At 46.4% G+C, this 21,500-nt stretch overlaps 1 protein-coding gene across 3 annotated transcripts in view; it reads right to left on the bottom strand.

Moving 5' to 3' along the window:
• PAPPA (pregnancy-associated plasma protein A, pappalysin 1) overlaps positions 1–21,500 on the bottom strand; it is a 215,964-nt gene that overhangs the window by 159,639 nt on the left and 34,825 nt on the right. For all 3 annotated transcript variants that reach the window (XM_014528925.1, XM_014528924.1, XM_014528926.1), the window contains exon 3: positions 3,065–3,210. In XM_014528925.1, the coding sequence (XP_014384411.1) occupies positions 3,065–3,210 (146 nt within the window). The remainder of the gene's footprint in view (positions 1–3,064; positions 3,211–21,500) is intronic.

Raw genomic sequence — 21,500 nt, 5'->3', positions numbered from 1 at the left:
CAGAGTTAAGTTAGGGTTTTTCAAAATGCTGACACGCCGAGCTCAAAAGGTTCGCTATCACTGGTCTAGTTTGAGAAACAATAGTCCACACCGTGTGTCTTAGAAGACAGCATTGCTTTGCTTGGCGAGACAAATGAAAGGTCTCATAGAATCAATGGGCAGCATCCTTCTATGTTCATTTCAGGCACTGGAGAAACCCATGCAGGCTAGCAGGAAGATATGTAAACTTTATCTGAGTGTGTCTAAGGGAAGGTTAAAATTCAGGTCTGAGCTTCCTCTAAGTAGTAACTTTAAGTGCAGAGCAGCATCTTATGCAAGAACGGTGAGAGGGCAGAGCCTTGATCTGTCCTGGCAGGCCTGGTGCTGGCGAGCAGGAGATTTATCTCAGATTGAACTGCCGGGAGGGTGAGCTCGCTCAGTCATGGGGCTGGTGGGGTCTATTAATTCTGAACTGCTCAGGGCCTTCTTCAAACCCAAAGATAAAGATGTATGAGAAGGCTGTGGGGATGGGGGTGTGTGCATGTGTGTATGTGAGAAGGGGCAGGCAAAGGCAGGGAGGAAGAGAAACTGAGACAGGAAATCTCTCTCAATTATTTTATGTCGATCATAATACAAAACATAATCCCCTTCCCACCCAAGACTTTTTCCAGGGATCATGGTGTAACTAGCAGGAGTGTGTGTGTGTGTATAATTTCTAATAAATGGGGTTTGATTGGGGCTACTTCAGAGAACTTGCTTATAATCAATCTCTCTCAAAACAGGGAGGTGGCAGCCTGAAGGACAGCTGGAGTTAGCCTGACATGGGTTGCAATCCTCAGTTTGCTTCATATTGGCTGTATGATCTTGGGAAAGTGACCTTGCCTCTCTGGGGAGTTCTAAAAGAAATAGCCATAATAGTGTCCAGGAACTTCGACACTGAGGTAATGGGAAGAGGACCCCACAGGTATTTTTCAAGGATAAGGACAGGATTGCAGACTTACTGTCCAGGTGGGCTCTGCTTGTTCTACCTCATTCCCGCCAGCACACCCCTTTGCACAGAGCGATAGCACAGGGCCCGAGTCCTGTTTCATTGCTTCTCTTAAAAGGTGAAATAGCTGGAGCCTGACATCATCCTGAAATACTATAACATGCTATGGATTTATAGCCTTCTGTACTCCTGGTCCTGAGCCAGTCTCTGAAATTCGTGGAATATCAGGAGTACTTTTCTCTAAGTTTAGAAGTCTGCTGTTCAACCCTTTTAAGACTGCTCATGGCCTTTTTCGTTGCTTTTCCAATAGCACAAAATTTCAGCACTGAGAAGGGTCCTTGGAGGCCACCATCTAGCCTAACCTGTTCATTTAAAATCTGAAGAAACTGAGATCTGGGAAAAGCAAGAGACCTGCCTAAGGCCATACTACTGAATCTGTTCCCTGCTGAGAACAACTATGGATTTTGGCTCTGGACCAGCACGATTCCCAGACATCATACGAAGCATGTGGTATAAGCTGATCATGCCCAAGTTTGCCGAAGTTCCAATCTCTCTTCTGCCCAATACCTCTCTGTCTGTCTGTGAATCCACCTGTCTGTCTACCCATCACCAACCTCAGGGTTTCTCAACACTATTGCATTTGGGACTAGATAATTCCTTTCTGTGGCTTTTGCAGGAGATTTAGCAGTATCACTGGCCTCTACCCACTAGATGCCAGTAGCATCCCCCCATTTTAACAACCAAAAATATCTCTAGACATTGCCAAGTGTCTCCTAGGAGATAAAATCCACCCCTCCCCAGTTGAGAATCACTAATATTTATTTTTTATCTATTTCTATTTACATCATCATACACACACACACACACACACACACACACGGTGGTTTCATTCTCTTAAAAACAACTGGAAAATGAGAGCTGTCTAGAGCAAACTAAGTCTAGAGTTTAATTCAGCACAACGTCATTATTTGAAGTTAGAGAGTCCTTCATCTCCAAGATAGTGTAGATGCAGCTACTGGACTGTGGGTCTATCCCTGGGAGACCAGGCAGCCTGAGGAAACATCCAGCACAGTCACTCTGCTGAGACTGGGCATTTTCTGATGAAGACACTCACTGAGTCATCACTACTCACTGGTGGAAATAATGGGAACATTCCACCAAAGGGAAACGGTTAAAGACACTGCAGTGCCCTCATTCAATGGAGTGTCATGTGGCCATTACAAATGGCGTCTTTAGAGAGATGGAAATTACCCAGAAAGATGTGTGTGATGTTAAATGAGAAAAAGTGGGGTGGGAAGTAATTACGAAAATTGCTGCAACATGGAAAAATGTAGATAGCATAACATTCTGTGAAAAAAAAGAACACAAAATTGCATTTATGCTATGATTTCAAATATGCACAAGTTAAAAATGCACGTCTGTGTATATCTGTGAACTGGAAGAGAGCATGGGAAAAAATTTTAAAAAATCGAATAACTCCAATGTTTGCTCACAGTGCGCGGTTCAGAAACCATTGTCATTTCTGACTTTGGTATTGATATGTATAAACATATATCTTGTTTATGGACATGCATAATTTGAATGTAAGAAGAGTTCCTGGTGTTGGTGGGTGGAACATGAAGGAACAAGGAGTTCTTACAAACTCGCTTTCTCTTGCCTCTCTGGTGGCTTTCAAGCCAACCCATGTTTGGCTGTGCCAGCACAATGTGGTTACAAGGCTGAGGAGATATTTGCATGAACGAAGAGGCAGAGAGGCAGGGGACACGGAAAGCAACCGATGAACGGAGTTAATAAATCTGAATTCAAAACATGGCTCTGCCACTGACGTGTGTGACCTTGGATAAGCCCCCACTCCCTCTCTAACTCTCAGTTTCCTCACTGGTAAACAGGGTGAATACTGTTGTATTATTTTCTTCAGAGCATTTCTTATCGGTTGGCAAGAGATAAGGAATGCTCAAGAGTTTTGTAAATTTAAAAAGTGAAAAGTAAATTGTTCACCCTCCCCATACCACCACCACCATCAGGATCGCCGTCACCACTAGTAAATGTCTTCCTGTGCTAATCCAACTCCCTCCTGGAGACGTTTCTAATTCTCACCTAAGGGCATTAGGGCCTCCTTGTCCCATGGCCAAGTGGCTACTCCTGCCAATTCCTCCTCCGAGGAGTTTGCAAAGAAGATATTGAGGTGTGTAGTTCCATCCAGTCTAAGAATGTTCTTCAGTTCATTAACATCCAAGTACGCTCTGTAATAGAAAAAGAACCTTGGCTGTCATCACCATTCAAAAACGTGACTCTTCGCATAACAGGTACTGCTCATTCAGTAAGAGCAACTATGTGTCAGGCACTTTGCTAAGCACTTCATAGGCATCACCTCATTGACTTCTTTCAATACATATTGTAAGGTAACTGATATGGCCCCATTTTATAGATAAGAAAATTATATCCCTAAGCGTGTAAGGCTTGATAAGGTTGCTCAGCTTACAAATAGCAGAGTTCAGTTCAGAACTGAGATTTATCTAAGGTCCACATCTGTGTCCCTAAGGACTCAGCTATACTGACTAGTGACAGGGCCACACGATGTGAGTACGTACAGATCAAGAACACAGACCATGGAAGAGCGAACATATTTTCTAGTCTTGGCTTCTTTCTCTTTCCTCATTCACTATGGACCTTGGACCATTCATTTGGTGTATACGGAGCTGTGCTAGGAAGCCTTCTTTGCATCTCTATACCAACCTTGCCAGGAGGCACTGTTGCTTGGTTTTCAAGATAAGCAACATGTGGCCCAATGTTATTAAACAGGTTGTCCAAAGCTGCAGAACTGGGTTTCAGGGTCAATTCTGACTAGCTTGGAAAACCATACTCCTTTGACTGGGGCATCATGCCATCTCCTGTATCACATGATTCTGCATTCTGCAAGCCTCTATGTCTTTGTCTGTACAATAGACTACAGAAGGATATTGTATTTGAGGTCGCTGCTTAGCCTGACATATCTGGAAAGTGAATTAACTCCCCTTAATTCCCCATAGTACAACTGTCAACTCTTTAATACTTGGGACAAACACATGTTGGAGAGAGAAAGAAATGGTCTTTGGAGAGAAACCGGCACATCCTAGGTGCTCAGTATTAAGATGTCTTCCCTTGCAGAGGAAGACTCTCCCATGAAGACAGAAAGGCTAAAGCAGGGGATCAGCCACAGGAACGTTATTCACACTCATCCCTGAACAGAGAGAGGCATCCTGCTCTCTGCTCACAGTGCCTCTTCCAGCTCCTACGTTATATTTGTCGTCATGTATTTTAGGGATCTTGTGAGCAGCTGATAATCACTTCTTGAGGAAGGCTGGAAATGAATCCAGTGATTCACTGATAAATAAATGAATAAAAACATAAATAAATAAGCAGGCAGGCAGCTTGATGTAGGAGGCGAGATAAAGTCCAGGAATAATGATATTTGATGTTTGTTGGCCTGACTTTACATGGATTATCTCCTTTCATCGACTTATTTATACTGAGGTGGGCAGCATTATCCCCGTTTTCCAGAGGAGAAGATAGAGGCTTAAAGGACCTTCATATCTTGCTAAGGTCACACAGTCAGTTAAAAGTGTTTTCCTTTTTCACAATGTTGTCTCTCCTAGGGGGTTGGCACAGGGCCTGGCATGTAGAGCACATAATGATGGTTCCCTTGTCATGGAAGGGCCTTCCAATATGAGAGTAAAGTCCAAGCTCCCAGCATGGCCTGCAAGAACCAGTCTCCACTTCTGGCCTCATCTCTCTCCGTCCCCTCTCTTGAATCCCCCACTGTGCACTGGCATCACCCACCATGAAGCATCAGCCCCAGTGCCTTTACTCATGCCGTTCCCTCTAACAGGGACTCTGATGATCAAATCCAAAGTCCATTCTGGGACCTCTCCTCCAGGAAGACCTCCCTGATTTCCACATCACCCCCACCTTCTTTACCATCTTTGTACTCATCCACCTCCTATTTGTAGGCACTCTAACACCATTCCAAATAATCACTACCACTGTCTATATCTGCCACTCTTTGTGGCTCCCTGGAGGGCAGGGGATGCACCTTACTCATCTCTGTTTACTGAGTCCTCAGCACAGGACTTGACACCTGAGAAGCACTCAGTACGTATGGTTGGAGTTGAATTCACACTGGGAAAGAAAACAGCCAAAATATTTAGGTCACAGCCTGTTTCAGCACTTCCTTGCTATGAGACCCCCGTTTCCATATCAATACACTGGATGCTTCACAGAGCATTTCTGTGGGTCATGACCTTACACCTCTACTCCGATGGGAATAAGAGATGTCGAGATCTCGAGTGCCCTCCTGTCTACCCACATCATCAAGAGTTCATAAAACCAAATACTCATGTAACCATAATCTTTACAGCTTTTCAAATAACTGGTTAACTTGAATTGTAGACACAGGCAGGGCCAGGAGAGGTTGCATCTACGTGGGCCTGAACATGGTTGAGGTGACCAATTTCAAAGACAGCCACACAAGTTCAGATATTGACGCAAAGCCTTGCTATTGTGCCCTTTTCCTCCCAAGGTCCCATCCTCAGCTTCTTGGCCTGGAAACCTCATAAGGAGTTCAAACCAGGCTGTTCTGTGATCAAAGAAGGAAAACCAACACTTATTAAGCACTTGCTGTATGCCAGCTCCACATGCTGTTCCATCTCTGTGCACATGTGATGCCACAGAGTGGGCAAGATGGCTCCGTCCCAAGCCAGAGCCCTGGCTATGAATCCAGCTCTTCCACTTGACATTTGGGTCAATTATCTTAACTGAGCAATTTACTTGACTCCCTGAACACCAGTTCCTTTATTCACAAAACACAAAAACAATAATAGTACCTATCTCATAGAGTTGTTCAGAGGATTTGGGACATTAAAAAGAAAGTGTAAAGGGCTTAGAATACCTGGCATGTAGAAGTAAGTGTTTAGCTATTCCCATTATTTACCCCCATCTTAAAGATGAAGTAACAGGGGTTTGGAGATCACAGAGTGACAAGGCCAAGGGCAACTCTAGATGTGCCCAACACTTCCCACAGCCTCGCCCTCACTTCCAAGGGTACTGCGGGCCACGGTGGAGAGGGAAACAGTGTGTGGGAGGAGAATGAAAACACAGAGAAGCTGAGGTTTTCTTGGATCAGCCCTTTCCACATTATTTATTATTTTATAATTGATTTGTCCACTTCCATCAAGTGTTCTCTCTGGCAGAGAACACAAATGTTATTAGAGAAAGTCACCTCTTCGCCCCATGGCTCTAGGCTGAGAAAGCTTCAGAGAGAGAGGGGGTAGAGGGGGGAGGGCTAGGGGAGACATTTTAATTGGTTGTTTATTCAGTTGTAATTGCAGAAGCAATCTTTTTAGGGGGTGGCATTCATTCTGGCCCAAGGCAGAGATGTGGGATGTTGGAGTTATTCCCTTGCTTGTCTGTGGGTTTTCTTTTTTTCATACTTTGAGAAGCCTCTGTTTCCCAAAAGAGAAAGAACCCACAGTAGCCATCCTGGCTCCTAGCCTCACTAGCCTCTCTTCTCTCCATCTCTTTTGGGGGGACTCACCCAAAGGAAAAGAGCTCTGGGACTGAAAGTCTTCCTCTACTTGCTAAGGTCTTCCCACCAATTCAGAGCCTTGCTGGGTGTCTCCCAAAAGCATCAGGGAAAAATCTTGGGGACAGGAGTTCATGTGGGTATCCACCTGCTTCCTCCCATCTCTTTGAGATCCTGTGTATTCCTTTCAGTCAATGGGTGGAGGAGAAATCACAGGTCAAATTGAGCAGGACCACGAGAGTCTACAGGGACTGAGGATGAGAAAAGGACAAGGACCTGCTCACGGCCACATACCTTTCCATTTTGCCACTGTGGGAAGGTTGGCCCTGAGTGTACAAGATAAATTGGTAATTTTTAAAAATCATCATTAGCCCAGAAAACATCAATCCACATACAAAAACTCTGTGTGTTTGTTAATTTATAAGGCAATACTATTGAAGTCGGATGGCCAGAGCTATGTCCATGGCTGCTTTACCTCTCTGAGTCTCAGTGTGAGCCCAGGGATGCAGTAGCATTAAAGAAGGCAGCTCAGCACAGTCCTGGCTGGCACTCCCCTCCAAGTCCTGGTCTCCTATTTTCTGCTCCTGGGCAACACCTGAACTGACAGTCGGCCTCTGGGTGGCTCCCTCACTCTCGGCTTTCAGTGTCTCATCCCCACCATCCAACCTTTTTCTTCCTCCCACACCCTCCCACTCAAGTTCTCATTATTTCCTCACCTGAGAACCTCTGGTTTTCCCCAATTACGCCCATTCCCTGAGCATGTCCACCATTTACCCTCCTCTGCCCCACAATCTCTTTTCCTGAGTCTCAGCTTTCCAAAACCCAAGCCTCCACGCTAAGCTCAGCGTACAGGTGATGTGCTCCATGGACCCACTCAGGACCACACACCTGTAACATGGAATAATGCTGTCCACCTAACAGGGTTGTCTGAAGGACTAGAGCAGCCGTGGGCAAACTACGGCCCGTGGGCCGGATCCGGCCCATTTGAAATGAATAAAACTAAAAAAAAAAAAAAGACCGTACCCTTTTATGTAATGATGTTTACTTTGAATTTATATTAGCTCACACAAACACTCCATCCATGCTTTTGTTCCGGCCCTCCGGTCCAGTTTAAGAACCCATTGTGGCCCTCGAGTCAAAAAGTTTGCCCACCCCTGGACTAGAGGCACAGCGGAGGAAGTTCTTTGCACAGGGCCTGGCCCATAGAAGGCACTCATTAGTTAACCTTGGCTATTTTCATTGCATCGTTATTATTCCAATGATAATTATTAGCAACACCAAAATCGTCATCATCATCTCTAGCTGCAAATAATGCCCCCCTTCTCAGAGCCCCCCCTCCACTTTGGATTCTGGTGATTCTATTATCAACCTCCTTTGTGTTATCTTCACAGTGTGAGCACCTGTCTTCCCCATCAGGCTATGAGCATCAAGCAGGTGGAGCCAAATCTTTATCCCCTCTGTGTCTCCTAAACTTTCCCTTCCAAAGAGACAGAGAGAGTGTGCTACCAATGAGTGGCAGTTATTGAGCACCTCTCTTAAATTGCATAATCTCAAAACAGGAGGAGAGGCCCAAGGCTCAGGAAAATGCACCAACTTGCTCAAGGGTCACAGAAGGGTCTGAGGACAAGCCTCTATTCGCTAGGCTGGGTGGCAGCACCAATGGGTGAAGTCATCCTTTCCTGGCAGGGGGAACACAGGTCCCTGCAGGAGAGCATGGCTTGGGAAGTTGGGCAGGGAGGGAGTGCGGCCTCCTGCAGAACCTGCGTTGCCTGAACTCCAGGCCTGTTGCTGCCACAGTCTGAGGCCCAGTCTGTAGCACAGGCTCACCATCTGCTCTGTGAGCACGTGAGTTAGCTCAGTGCTTTTCAAATCCCAGTCTGAAGAAGGCTGAACCCACATTAACTAGATGCACGTCTAAAGGAAAAATGTATCCGAGTCAAATGGGTTTAGGACATGCTCTGTTAAACGAGGCTAAATACATATATTTCTTAATTGCAAGAATTTGCAGAGCCTTTAATATGCAAAATGAAGAGTCAGTCAGATAGTGTATGAGGTGTTCCCAAACATATTGGACCATAATCCCTTCCCCTACCCCACCCCACCCCTGCTTTTACCCCAAACCCAAATAATAGCATAATCAAGACAGTTTGGGAAATGTTGAGCTAAATTGGAAAGTCCCTCCTAACTTGGATCCTCCCCCTGAGCCTCTCAAGAGAGGTGCCTCCTTTCTTCCCACACAGCCGTGCACCTGAACCTCACTGGGAAGGTTGCAGGTCCCCTGGAATGTCGGTTTCAAGGGGCCCAGCCCACAGTGCCAAGGCACCCAGACTGTACCCCTCTGCCAGAGCCGCATTTCAAAGCCATGAGAGCAGTTCTGGAGGGAGATCAAAGCTCTCTCAACTCAACTGTCATTAGAATATTTTCTTTATGCATCTCATTCACTGGTGAGTGCCAACAACATATTTCCTAAATGCACTGGCTGAGATGGTACAACTCAGTAATAATCTCAATGAGAGAGCTGTCAGGGCCTGTTTGGCTGAAAGAGAAGCAAAAGGGAACTACATTCAGAATGCAGAACAACAACAAATCCCTTAAATGAATCACGGAAAACTCGAGTTTTTCCAACTCTGGAAACATAATACACGGGCTCTCCCATTTTAAAGATGGTTGGTCAGTGGTATGGCTCACAGGGAGCCGAGGTCAAGACGGACCCACCTCAGGTTCTATTCCCACTAAAAGCAAACTGACTTCCCCACTGCAGAAGAGAGAGCCGACAAGGAGACCTTTGAGAAGTGCCATGCCACGGGGCTGTCCCCTGGGCACTTGATCAGTGCAGGTAGGTTACAGGAATGGTGCCGGCCATGTGCTGATGCCCTCAGTTGGCCGAGAGTGGGCGACTTCCAAGCTGGAGGCTGGGGACAGTTCTTTCAGGTTAAAGGAAAAAGCAGCAGATTGCTAGAGATAAAGCCACACCTTAAGAGAGAGAGAGACGGACAAGGGTTCAAATGCTCCCTCTCCTACGTAAGGGACTTACGTAAGGGCCTTAGAGAAGGGACTCAACTCTCTTGAACCATAATTTTCTCATCTATAAAATGGTGATGCTCACATGCAACCTAGAGAGGGGAATATAAAAACTCACGGAAGCAATACATACGAAAGTACCTAGAAGGGTGCCTACCCCACGGAGAGGCCCCATGATGCCCAATTCTCTTTTTAGCTCACTCAAGGAGCTAGAGAGAACAGGCCTTCGTCCCCAAGGCCTGTGGTGTCCTTTCCTCAGTGAACCCTGGTTCCTATCACTGGACCGATGTGTTTATCTTCCTCGCAGGCAGGTGCCCTGTTTCTACAGCTAACAGAGCGAGTCTTGTGAACATCACCTATTTCCAAATCCTGATGCAGCCTGTCATTTCCAGGGAGGATCTCAAGTCCGTGACCCATTCCTCCACTTTCAGAACACACTAGGCCATTTGAAAGTGATTATCAAACGTAAAGATCAAAGCCACTCGAGACAAGTCATTAAAGCAAGATAAACCTCAGAATGTTTATTGCATCCATATCCCTCATTCCAAATTACAAGCTTTCTCCAAGCGGTGACCAGTTCTAAAACCTGGATTTTGTACTTTTATCCCAAGGGCCCTAATGATCTGGACTTTATTCTCCTGCTTATTTTCATTGTCAGAAATGCTTAAATATGCCTCTCTTGTCTGTAAGGAGAGGCAAAGGGGGGGGGGAGTGGGTGGAGAGTTTATTAAATTCTAGGAATTCTGAATGATTGGTTTCCAAAATAATAGCTTTTTTGGAGAAGCTTGACACATAGTCTAAAAAAAATGTAACAGCACCAATCCAAGATCAATTGAAAGCACAGCCAGTGTTGCTCAGTGGTTCAGTGTCGACCTATGAACCAGGAGGTCATGGTTCGATTCCTGGTCAAGGCACATGCCCGGGTTGTGGGCTCAATCCCTAGTAGGGGGTGTACAGGAGGAAGCCAATCAATGATTCTCTCTCATCATTGATGTTTCTATCTCTCTCTTCCTCTCCCTTCCTCTCTGAAATCAATAAAAATATATTAAATTTAAAAAACACACAAAAAAGAGCAATTGAAAAAATGCTTATTCTTTTATTTATTTATTGAATTACTCATGGTTTCATTACTCTCCTCTTCCCTCCTGCCCTCCCTCCTTTCCTGTGAGCCTTCCTTTCCTCCTTCCTACCAGCTCCCTTCATCCCTGCATATCATTCATTTAGTCTTTTCCTCTTTCCTTCACCAGAATTTACTGAGATGCTACCAAATACCATGCTTTAAGGTAGAAGCTGGGCATACAAACAAATTCCACATCGCAGAGTTAGCAGTTTTATGAACGAAGTGGGACAAATCAGATGATCACAACATAATGTGATAATACTAATAAAAACTACCATTTGGGGAGTCGACTACACCCTGGAACTGCTAAAGTACTTTTTTACATTATTTATTTGAAGCATTATAAGAGCTCTATGTATTAGGTGTGGATATTCCCAGTTTATAAAGGAAGAACCAGGGCTCAGTGAGGTGACACCATTTTTCCAAAGTCCCTGCTCCCACTCACAGATGTCAGAGGTGGGATGTGACCCCTGTTTGTTGGCTATGACGGGCCATATCCTTCACTGTGAGTCTCTTATCTTCTGTGTGCTGCAGTAGAAGGGGTGCTGAACGTGATGGAAGCACAGAGCAATGACTCCTCCCTGAAGGTGGGTAAGATACCAGTGAGGGTTTCACATGGAAAATAAATACTGATTGGAGGTCTGACCAAGTGTGGGGGACCAGGAAAAGGGCTGAAGCTCCAGAATCCAAGAGGCATGCAAGAGTGTGAGGAGAGTGAGGTTCTGCAAGTCCTCTGTGGTGGCTGCAAAGTTGGGGACATGGGAGCAACTCCCTAAGATGAGGCCATAGGCACCAGCAAGGGCCACATCGGGCAGGTTCTTGTACAGCAGGTTATGGAGGATGGAGTGTCCAGAAAGCTCTAAGCAGACCCTGGCAGATGTTATAAAGATAAAAACGACCTGGTTCATGTTTCCCAAACAGCTTTCTTTCCTTTCTGGGGGAACATGGAAGGTGGACTGGAGGAGAGAAGAAATGGAGAAGTAGGAATTGGCAGTGGCTTGTGGAGATACCCTGAGAACATCAAAGTAGGAGTAGGAGAGTATTTATGCATGGAGGACAATTCAATGCTGAGTTGGGGTGGGAGGGAGGTGATTGAGGGTCTGGGTTCTGACTCGGTCCACCGGACACTTCGCCTTACCGGTCTCAGATTCTATACATCAATGCTCTCCTGCCCCACTGCTGGTCTTTTAGGAGTGTTGTCTCTCGGGGTTGTGCCCTCTGCTGAGTCAAATGGAAGGTCAACTCTTGGGAACATCACTGTCTGTGGCTCACTGCGGAGCACGATCACGCCAAGCCCAGGACTTGGGTGGGATCAGAATCTTGAGGATTCAGTTGGGAGGAGAGGAAGGAGCTGACTCTTAGACCTCTAGATCATTTTTAGAAATTGAGGTGGAAGTAGCGATTTTTAACTTTGACAAATAAATAAAGCATTTGAAGATGATCCCCCCCCACACACACACACACCAGAATGTATGATGTCTCTTGTAGAATAAAATAAAAGATACTGGAGTGGCCCTCCAAAGAAAAGAATGAAATTATCTTGGAATAAAGGACACTCGTTTAAAATTAATACCTTTCACTAGGAACTATTCAGCTCCTATTTTTCTCATTTGCCTTTTTGGAAGTGGCTTCTGGAGAGGCTGGAGCAGAAGGCAGAGCGTCAGAACACCTGGTTCCTGGCAAGCTTGGTGACACCCCTTGGTGAACATGACTCAGACTGGAAGTGACTTTGACCCCTAACAAGTCAAGTACCCATTTGCTGTGTTTCCTCAGAACCTTGAACCTCTCCATAAAGCATGGATCCAATGAGCTACTGACCTACCTACAGGGAATTCCATGAGGGTAGAATCACACCTATCTTGTGAAATGTTCATTTTTGTACTCCAGCTCCTAGCACTGTACCTGCACATAGTAGGTGCACATACATGCAGAGTGAAGTGATCCGCCACTTCCTAAGATCTCTGCATGGGATACCATAATCTTTGTTTTACAGCCTCAGGTTCTCAGAATTTACTTATTTTCAAGGAAACCATTAAGCAATAAGAATACCCTGATAAGTAAGAAGAAGCAACAACTGAAGTGGGGTGGTGTGTTGAAAGTACCAGAACAGCCATGTGATGATCTCACGTCAAATTATTGCTTGCACAACAGTTCCAGGGCCCCCAACTGCCTCTTCTCACCACCTCACTTGCCTCTTGGAGGATCAAAACCACAGTTGATAAACCATACACTGACCATAGTGAGCAGAATACACACACAGCTCACCGACAGCCCTGCGGTTTGTCTTGCACTTGGAGCACAATTAAATTAAGACAAATCACCTCTATTTCATAAGCAGTGGCAGCCGCAATGTTCTAGGTAGACTGTGTAGTTTGGCTCTACTTGTTAGCCATGAAAACCATGGAACAGATGTGAAGAGTGACTGAACAATATTATGTTTGGGAAGAATAGAGCAAGAATTACAACATCATCATCAATATGGCAACCTCTAGATTTTCAGTCTGCACCGTGGCCCCGTACCAATCATCTAACCTTAGGCAAATCACAGAATGATCTAAAGTTAGAACTACATAGTCCTTACAGTAAATGCAGACCTCTCTGGATGACCTCGAACAAGTCTAGGAACTTCCCTAAATTTGGGTTTCTCCCGGGGTTAGAAAAGAGATAGGTCTCATGGGGTCTTGTGACAGTCAGAGCTCGAGTATGGGGAAACGATGCTGGGAAAAGCATGACACTATAGGTCAGGCTGTCGAAAGGAGAATTAAATTCGAACTGATTTTTGGAACAAGGATGCCACATTCAGGGCCTGAGGGCCGCGAGTAAGTAAAGGAGCGGGTACACAGACTGCCTGAGGTGGGGGACCATCATTAGGCCACCGCTGGCACTTGAGTCAAAGGAGTAGGATTTTTTTTTAACTTGTCACAGAGCATATTTGTTCCTTCATTGCTATTCTGAACACATTACACTCCATTAAGATATAGGGGCTGGTAAATCCCTGGGAGACAAGACCATCTCTTACCTCCCTGGATGTCCCCAGTGTCAGTGCCTGGCATTATTGGTATCTTTTCAATATTAAGCTCCCCCACAAGCCTGGAACCAGGATGACAACGTCTGATTTGAAAATGTCTGTACAGGAAGAGATCTGCGAAATATTCTACCCAAATCTACCCATTTTACAGATGAAGAATTGGGAGTAAAAGAAGTAAGCTACTCCCTGATGGCTAGGAAGTTACTGGCAATATCTAGTCACTTCCTTCCTTAGGTATTGCCAAGCCACAGGCAGACTGGGTTTTTTGTTGGTAGCACGAATTCTCAGGAAAAGAGCTCTCTCTTGTGTCTCTCTTCCACCCTCTGTATGATTCTGAGATGCTTCATGCTTTTTGGAGTTATAGTCACCCTTGTCCTCTGTGGCCATAAAAATAGGTCAGTAATCAGAAGTCAAGCTCAAGGCTAAGAGCTGCGACTGGCTGACTGAACCCAGGAAAGGCTGCGATCACAAACATCAGAAGCTTGAAATGGAGGCAATAGTGTCCTCACCTCCACCCTTCACCACCAGACCACCCAAACAACCTCTAGTACAGGGCAAAACATAAGAGAAGCAGAGAGGGAAGGAGAAAGACAGAAAAGGCCCCGCCAAACAATGGGGAAATAGAAGCTGTTTGACTTGCGCCAACAAACCTGTAAGCAACACCCCCTGCTGTGCAAACACTAGTTTTATGTTTTCAGAAAGTGAGTGTGGGGGTGTGGGGATTCTCTCAGGAGGTGGACAATAAGCCAATGATGAGTTTTGAAGATAAGCTGAGCTGTGATCCATATAGGGACATGTGGTTCATGCACATAAAAGGTCCTGCTGTCTGTCCTCTCAATCCTCCCTCACACCCCCTCTGCTTTGTTCCCAACCTGGGAGGGCATGTGACCGAGCGCCGAGGCTGTCATGAGTGGTCAGTGTCACCAGTGGATGTAGAGAGGAAAATGAGAGTGCTGACTATGCCCGGCCCAGATGGAAAAACCCCACCGCCTCGCGCTGAGGCCCTCAAAGGGGCACCCATTGCTCCCATCCATCCGGGAGCCAGACGTGGACACACACATTGAGAAAAGGGGTGAAAGGGGAGCCACCTCAGATCCCCGCAAGTTGGGGGGCCTCCCTGGCGAGTTCCCAAAAAAGGATTCCAACTTGCATCAGTAACTGAGAGACAGAGTGTGCAGCAGCAAGAGCCCCCAGCCAGGAGATGGCTCACTCCACCCCTTCCCTGCTCACTGTGGGCCTGAGGGGGTTAGGGCATCTCCCTACCCCTTGGGCCCCCCCTTCCCTAGGACAAGCATGAATTACTCAGCCAGCCCCTTCCTCAGATCCCAGCCATGCGTTTTCCTTTTGTTGGAAAGGCATTAACTTGTGCGGTGTGCTGCTTATCTCTTGAGAAAATAGATACATTAGCCTTTAATATGTGCAGAGCTTTGGGGGTAAAGAAACGCTTTCAAAAAACGGAATTTGCAAGGACCCAGAATAAAAGGGGCCCTTGGTGGTAAAGAGTGACCAGGTCGTCTCCAAGTTCCTTGCCAGTCCCGAGGCTCTGGTGAGGGGCTCAGGATCAAGGGGGGCTGGAGATGAAGAGACATGTATGTAAGAGGTCAGAAGATTTCCTGGAGATGGAAAATCCCCAAACTAACCAGCACTGCTATTTTGAGAGTTTGCTAAGGACTGTATATTATTTCACTGAATCCTCTAAACCAGTGGTTCTCAACCTTCCTAATGCCGCGACCCTTTAATACAGTTCCTCATGTTGTGGTGACCCCCAATTTCATTGTTACAAATTGAACATAATTAAAGCATAGTGATTAATCGCAAAAAATATGTAATTATATATGTGTTTTCCGATGGTCTTAGGCGACCCCTGTGAAAGGGTCGTTCGACCCCCAAAGGGGTCGCGACCCACAGGTTGAGAACCGCTGCTCTAAACCTTCACATGTGTTACTATCATCCCAATTTTTACAGGAGGCTACTGAGTCTTCGATAAAGGAAGAGACTTGTTCAATGTCATAGGAATGTTAAGGGAGCTGGTTCAAATATGCTCTGTCTCTGAAACCAGTAGTCTTACGGATTTGCTAGATGACCGGTCCTCCGAAGCTTCTCACTGGTCACTATGCTGAGCTCCTTATTAACCTCAATTTAGGGGCCACGTGCAGTTCTTCTGTTGCTTTCCATTCACCCCTCTATTCTGCTCTCAAAGACCAAGGTCACAGGCACACCAGGGTCACAGATGGGACCTGTGAGCAAAGGTGCACTTTGTTCAGAGGACAAGCCCGAGGGGAGCCCAGACGGAACCAGAGAAAACAAGACCATGTGCATCAGTGGCCTGGGCCTGTGTGTTTGGACCAGGCAGGTATGGGGGCTGGAGATGGCTGGAAAATCTAGGAACTTCAACCAAATTGGAATGTCAACCCATTCTAACCAATCCCCCAACAGTGCCTGGGATTAGTCCATGCAGAAATACATCCCCTAACATAGTTAGACATTTGGGTCGGTTTCAAGATAAACTAGTGTGCAAGCCCAATGAGATCGATATAACTTTTGTGGTCTTTATTTAAAAACGTCAGTTCTGTGGACAGTCCTAAAAACAAAAAACAAATAGTATTTTAAGAATGAAAGTAATCTGGGCACATGCCCTCAGTGTGTGTAGTGGTTCCATTTAGGCGTGTTTTATGAAGCTGCTGGACGGCATCTCCGAAAAAACAATGCTGACGAGAGATCCATGTGTGCAATCCAGAAGGGAGGAAGCTTGCGCCAGCACCTACTATGCGCCAGATGCTGCGCCAGGCGCTTCACACAAAGGACTGCATTTAAGTTTCCTGACATGTCCCAGGAGAGCCACTCTCACCCACTTTTAGAGATGACAAGCCAGCGACTCTCCCTGAGAAATGGGCCGAGGTCAGGCCGTGGATCGAGAGTGGGAGCAAAATTCAAACCCTGATCAGTCTCCAGCATGCATCCTTTTTCCCCTCCACCAAGCCTGACTCCTGTTATTGCTTTAATGAATATTAGTCAGGTTAAATAAACTCTGATATTCTGATTATAAAATTCCAAGCCATTTCTCTTACATGATTTCTGGAAAAGAATGAAAAAAAGTTGCTGAAAAAATAACCAGGGCCTCTTTCATCTGTACGCTGGTTAACTTCCCAGAACTCTTTGTGGGATATTATTTTATGTGACCCTCAAGGCAATCGTGCCATCCAGGCGGTCAGATATGTTATTATTCCCTTTTGACAGAGGTGAAAACGGAGGCACGAGGAGATTAAGAGACCTGCCCAAGATTGCATAGCTAAGGAGCTGCCGAGCCAGGCCTAGAAGCTATCTCCCCTCAATTCTTCCTGCATCCTGTAACAGTCAGGTTCTCCGGGCTCTACGACCTGAAGAACAAATCATGGTATCTACCTATCTGCAGTCCCTCCCCACACCTTCCTGCCTCGATCTCTTTGCTCTCCCCCACCTCTTTTTATTTATTTATTTATTTAATCCTCACAGAGCATATTTTTCCATTGATTTTTAGAGAGAGAGTGGAAGGAGGGGGAGAGACAGAGAGAGAAAAACATCGATGTGAGAGAGACACACCGATCAGCACACCCGGGATAGAGCCTGCAACCGAGGTATGTGACCTTGACTGGGCCCTTCAGTCTGTGGACCAGCGGTCTATCCACTGAGCCAAACTGGCCAGGACTCACCCACCTCTTCTATAGCACTACAAAGCCAACTAGATGCTTCTCCACCAGAAAATTTTCCAAAGTTCTCCAAACCACAGTGAGCCTGTCTTTTCTCAGGGCGCACGTAAGCCTTATCGTCTGTGCGGTTCATCTGGAAATTAATCATCTGCCGCCTGGCCATGTCTGGAGTGACGGTAACAAAGGTCATTAAACCACAGCTTACAAGCGCCTTCAGGACAGAGATTACATCGTGGCTCCCCGGGGCATTTATCACAGTGCCCTGTTTACTCAAGTGTCTTAACAAAATATGGATGATGGGTAAGAACATGACCATTCCAAATAGAATTTTTCCTAGTTTCAGATTGCCAGCTTCTAAGACACCAGGATAATGCAGGGGGGTGAAGTGCCTGGGGACCTGGAGACGAGACTCGGGGTCTTGCTCTCAACTCAGCTGCACTCTCGCTGTAAGGCTGGGTCAGTGCTGCACCTCTGGCTGCTCAGTCTCTTCGTCTATAGCAAGAGGGGGCTGGATCTTCAGCTTGAGAGCCCCTGGTTCCATGCAACTTTTCCAGATTTGGAAAGAACTTGGAGGAAGGAAGTATATGTCCCATGCAGTCATCCCAGCAAAGAAGTGAGACCCAGTAAGTGAAGACGAAACATTGAATGGCAGGGGGAGAGGCTGAGGGGTCTACAGATACTAGCAGAGGGGTCAAGGAGGCTGCCTCACCCGGCCAGCGTGGCTCAGTGGTTGAGTATCAACCTATGAACCAGGAGGTTATGGTTCGATTCCTGGTCAGGGCACATGCCCGGGTTGCAGGTTCAATCCCTAGGGCAGGGCGTGCAGGAGGCAGTTGATCAATGAGTCTCTCTCATCATTGATGTTTCTATCTCTCTCTCTCCCCCTTCCTCTCTGAAATCAATATATATATATATATTAAAGAGGAGACCTGCCTCAAGGCTTATTGTTCCCTTTCCCAAGATTTCCAGCAATGTCCAGCAGGAATCTGGGTCCAAAAATAATAACAACATGGATACAGGGAATGCCCTCATTACATGAAAAAAATAATAAACAAAAAGAGAAAACATAATGTTTCCTTACAAGCCACCAGTATATAAGGGAAACCCCTTTTTTTCCTCTGTGTCCAATTCCACATGAAAACATACTCATGGACAAAGGTGAAGTTCACCTGATGGAGTCAGAGCCTGCAGACTGGAGGGGTCCCACCAGGAATGTGATGGATTTGTTGCAATATCCTCTGCCATTGGGATGCCTACAGCCCAAAGTGTCACTTGACCCGTGATTTCCTGCTACTGGGGATTTCTATTAACACCCGGGTTTTCCATTTTATTTGTTAAAAGGCATGTGAAGTGCATTCTAACTTGTTTGTGGACATTTCTAGTGGCTACAGATGAAGCTCTACCCTCCTGGCTCATGTCCAACACAGCAGAGAATGCCAAGGTTCACAGGAATGTCTTTCTCTAACTGCCGAGTCTGAGAGAGACTTCTCCTGCTCACACATACTGCTCCTCCTGGCCAATGTGGGATCCTTCTCTCACACCAGTGATTGCAATGGCACCTTTACCTGCCTGTCTCACCCACTAGATCAGCGGTCACCAACTGGCGGTCTGTGAGGTCCGAAAGGTTGGTGACTGCTGCACTAGATGCTGAGCTCCAAAAGGGCAGGGGTGGGACGGGACGGGCACAAAAGGGACGTTCAACAACTATCTATTGAGAAAAGAGAAGAAGAGGGGTGGGGGGAGGAAGGAAAGAAATAAAAAGAAAATGAAGGAAGAAAGGAAGGAAAGAAGGACATAAAGTAAGGAAATGAGGCAAGGAGGAAGGACTTAGTGTGATAGTAGAGTTTTCCCCGAGAAGAACCCTTCTCTGCTTATGGCCTGGACCTGAGCCACACTGCATGACTTCTTATTCTCCAAGTCCTTCCTCACCAACTTCTCCCCTCCCACTTGCTCACGCTGTACCTTCCGCATGGGCTGGCCTTCCCGGTGTTCTGGACGTGTTCTGTCCACTCATCCACATCCTCTCCCCTACCTCTCCACCCTGCCCTGCGCCCTTGCTGGCCTCTCTGAGTTGCATAAACAGATTCCTTTGCCTTGTGATCCCCAGTCTGGCTCCCCAACGGAAAGCACTGGCTGGAGACTGGAAGGCACAGGCAAACAACATGAAGAATCTCCTCTTCCGATGCCCTTCTGGCCAGAGTGCGGCAGGCTGGCACTCCTCTCTACCCAGAGTCACAGCTGCTGCCAGAAAGCCCTCTCCACGCAGCCACTCTCTTTAGGTTCCAGAGCCACTCCCTCCTCCTGACCCTACAGGCCAAGGATGGAAATAGCTCCCCAATGTGACAGCCCTGGCCTTGCTGGTTGTCCTACACTGTTGTAAATAACCAATACTGTTGTAAATACCCTCTCCTTCAAAATAGCTCCTCCTTCAACTCTCCTGAATTATTCTGTTTGAATGTGCCATCTGGTTCCTGCCAGGACCCTCTGACTGATGCAGACTGCATCTCTACCTCTCAGCGTGCTGCCTGATGCCTGTTCAAATCAGGCCTGCTCTACTGACTTGCCTTGTTTTCTCGAGACAGAATCAATCTCTGCTTCTTGGGTCTCCTGCCACTGTCTGTCACTAAAACCACAGCTCAGAATGTCTTAGGTTTGAATATGACTCCCCCAATAAAGTGGAGGCCCTTCAATGGTGAGGAATATGCCTCCATTGCTGCCAACGTCCCTAGTGAATAGCAGAGAGGCTGGCAAAGGGAGATGTGCCCAATAAATGCCTGTTTAGAGGATAGAAACACTCACCATGTGGTTCCCTAAAATGACTTGGAATAAGATATAAGCATAAAGTTGGGCTGTGTAGTACTCAACCCCAAGACCATCAAGGCCACCTTCTCCACCATTTGCCATAACCCTGGCTATAGCCTCCGTGTGCATGCCTCAGGTGATGGGGAGCTCACTCACCTGCAGAGAATTACTCCCCTGGAAGGAACATTCTCATAAGAAAAGGCCTTGCCTGTTACTCAGTTCAACACTGCCTCCTGTGATTGAAACATTCCAGTACCAGCCATGGCTTAGAAACCATACGGAATAATTATGCGCCATTTTCCACGGAACATGGCTTCTGATACTTGAAGTGCATGTGTCATAGGCCTGTGGTCCTTGTGAGAATTTTCTTATCCAGGCCGAACATCTTCAAATGGTTACATGACACGGCTCCTGGACCCCTCACTGTCCCAGTCCCCTTCTTTGTGCTCATCCTCAGGTGGCTGTGCTTATCATGGCCTCTTAATAAGAAAACTCGCTGCTGGTGTGGCTCAAGGAAACCCAAGGCCATTATCCAGTTCTCCTCCAAACCCACTCTCTCAGCACTTCGTAATCCCAAGCTCTCTAGAGCAGTTGGGAAGAAGAGAGTGAGAACAGAAGGCAAGGAGCAGGTCTCTGTGGCCTGCAAGGATGTCTGGGCAGCGCTGGGGAGCTGTGCACTGCAGACAACCAGGATGCAGGGATCTACAGCCCCCTTAACCCCCGCATGACCACTAAGAGGCCATGTGAGCTTTGGCCTTCAGTTCCCTCTATAGAGGATGTTTCTGAGTCTGCAGCCCCAGATCTGCTAGGGCTGGATGCTCTCCTATAACACAGGGACCCAAGGACTATTAGATAACAAGTGTGTTTAAACGTGTTGAAAGACATTGTACTTCTCTGATGGAGTCTGCCAATCTGCCCAGCTGCATTATGGGTGGATCTTATTTTACTCAGGAGAATCGCTACATAAATTGTCACAATGATGACATTTCATTGGGGCTACTCAGAGTAGGCAATGGACCAACTATTTCTCACCAGTCTATTGCACACTGAGTACAGAAATGGGGAGTGAGCCCTTAGATACATGTACAGAACTCAGACGCTGCTTCACCATGCTTGTGGTATTTCATTTTATATCAATTCACTTTTGCTGTATATTACAAAGGTACTGTTTTGTAGCATATAGAAAAAACAAAACCTGGCCCTTCACCATAGATTGAGAAGAAGCAACTGAAATATTGTCTTTTCATATATATATATATATATAGAGAGAGAGGAGAGAGAGAGAGAGAGAGAGAGAGAGAGAGAGAGAGAGATGT

Source organism: Myotis brandtii, unplaced genomic scaffold (genome assembly GCF_000412655.1).
Source record: "Myotis brandtii unplaced genomic scaffold, ASM41265v1 scaffold658, whole genome shotgun sequence".
In the NCBI taxonomy this organism is placed as follows: Eukaryota; Metazoa; Chordata; class Mammalia; order Chiroptera; family Vespertilionidae; genus Myotis; species Myotis brandtii.
The sequence above is the reverse complement of the archived record's forward strand: the minus strand, read 5'-3'. Positions and strand labels throughout refer to the sequence as shown.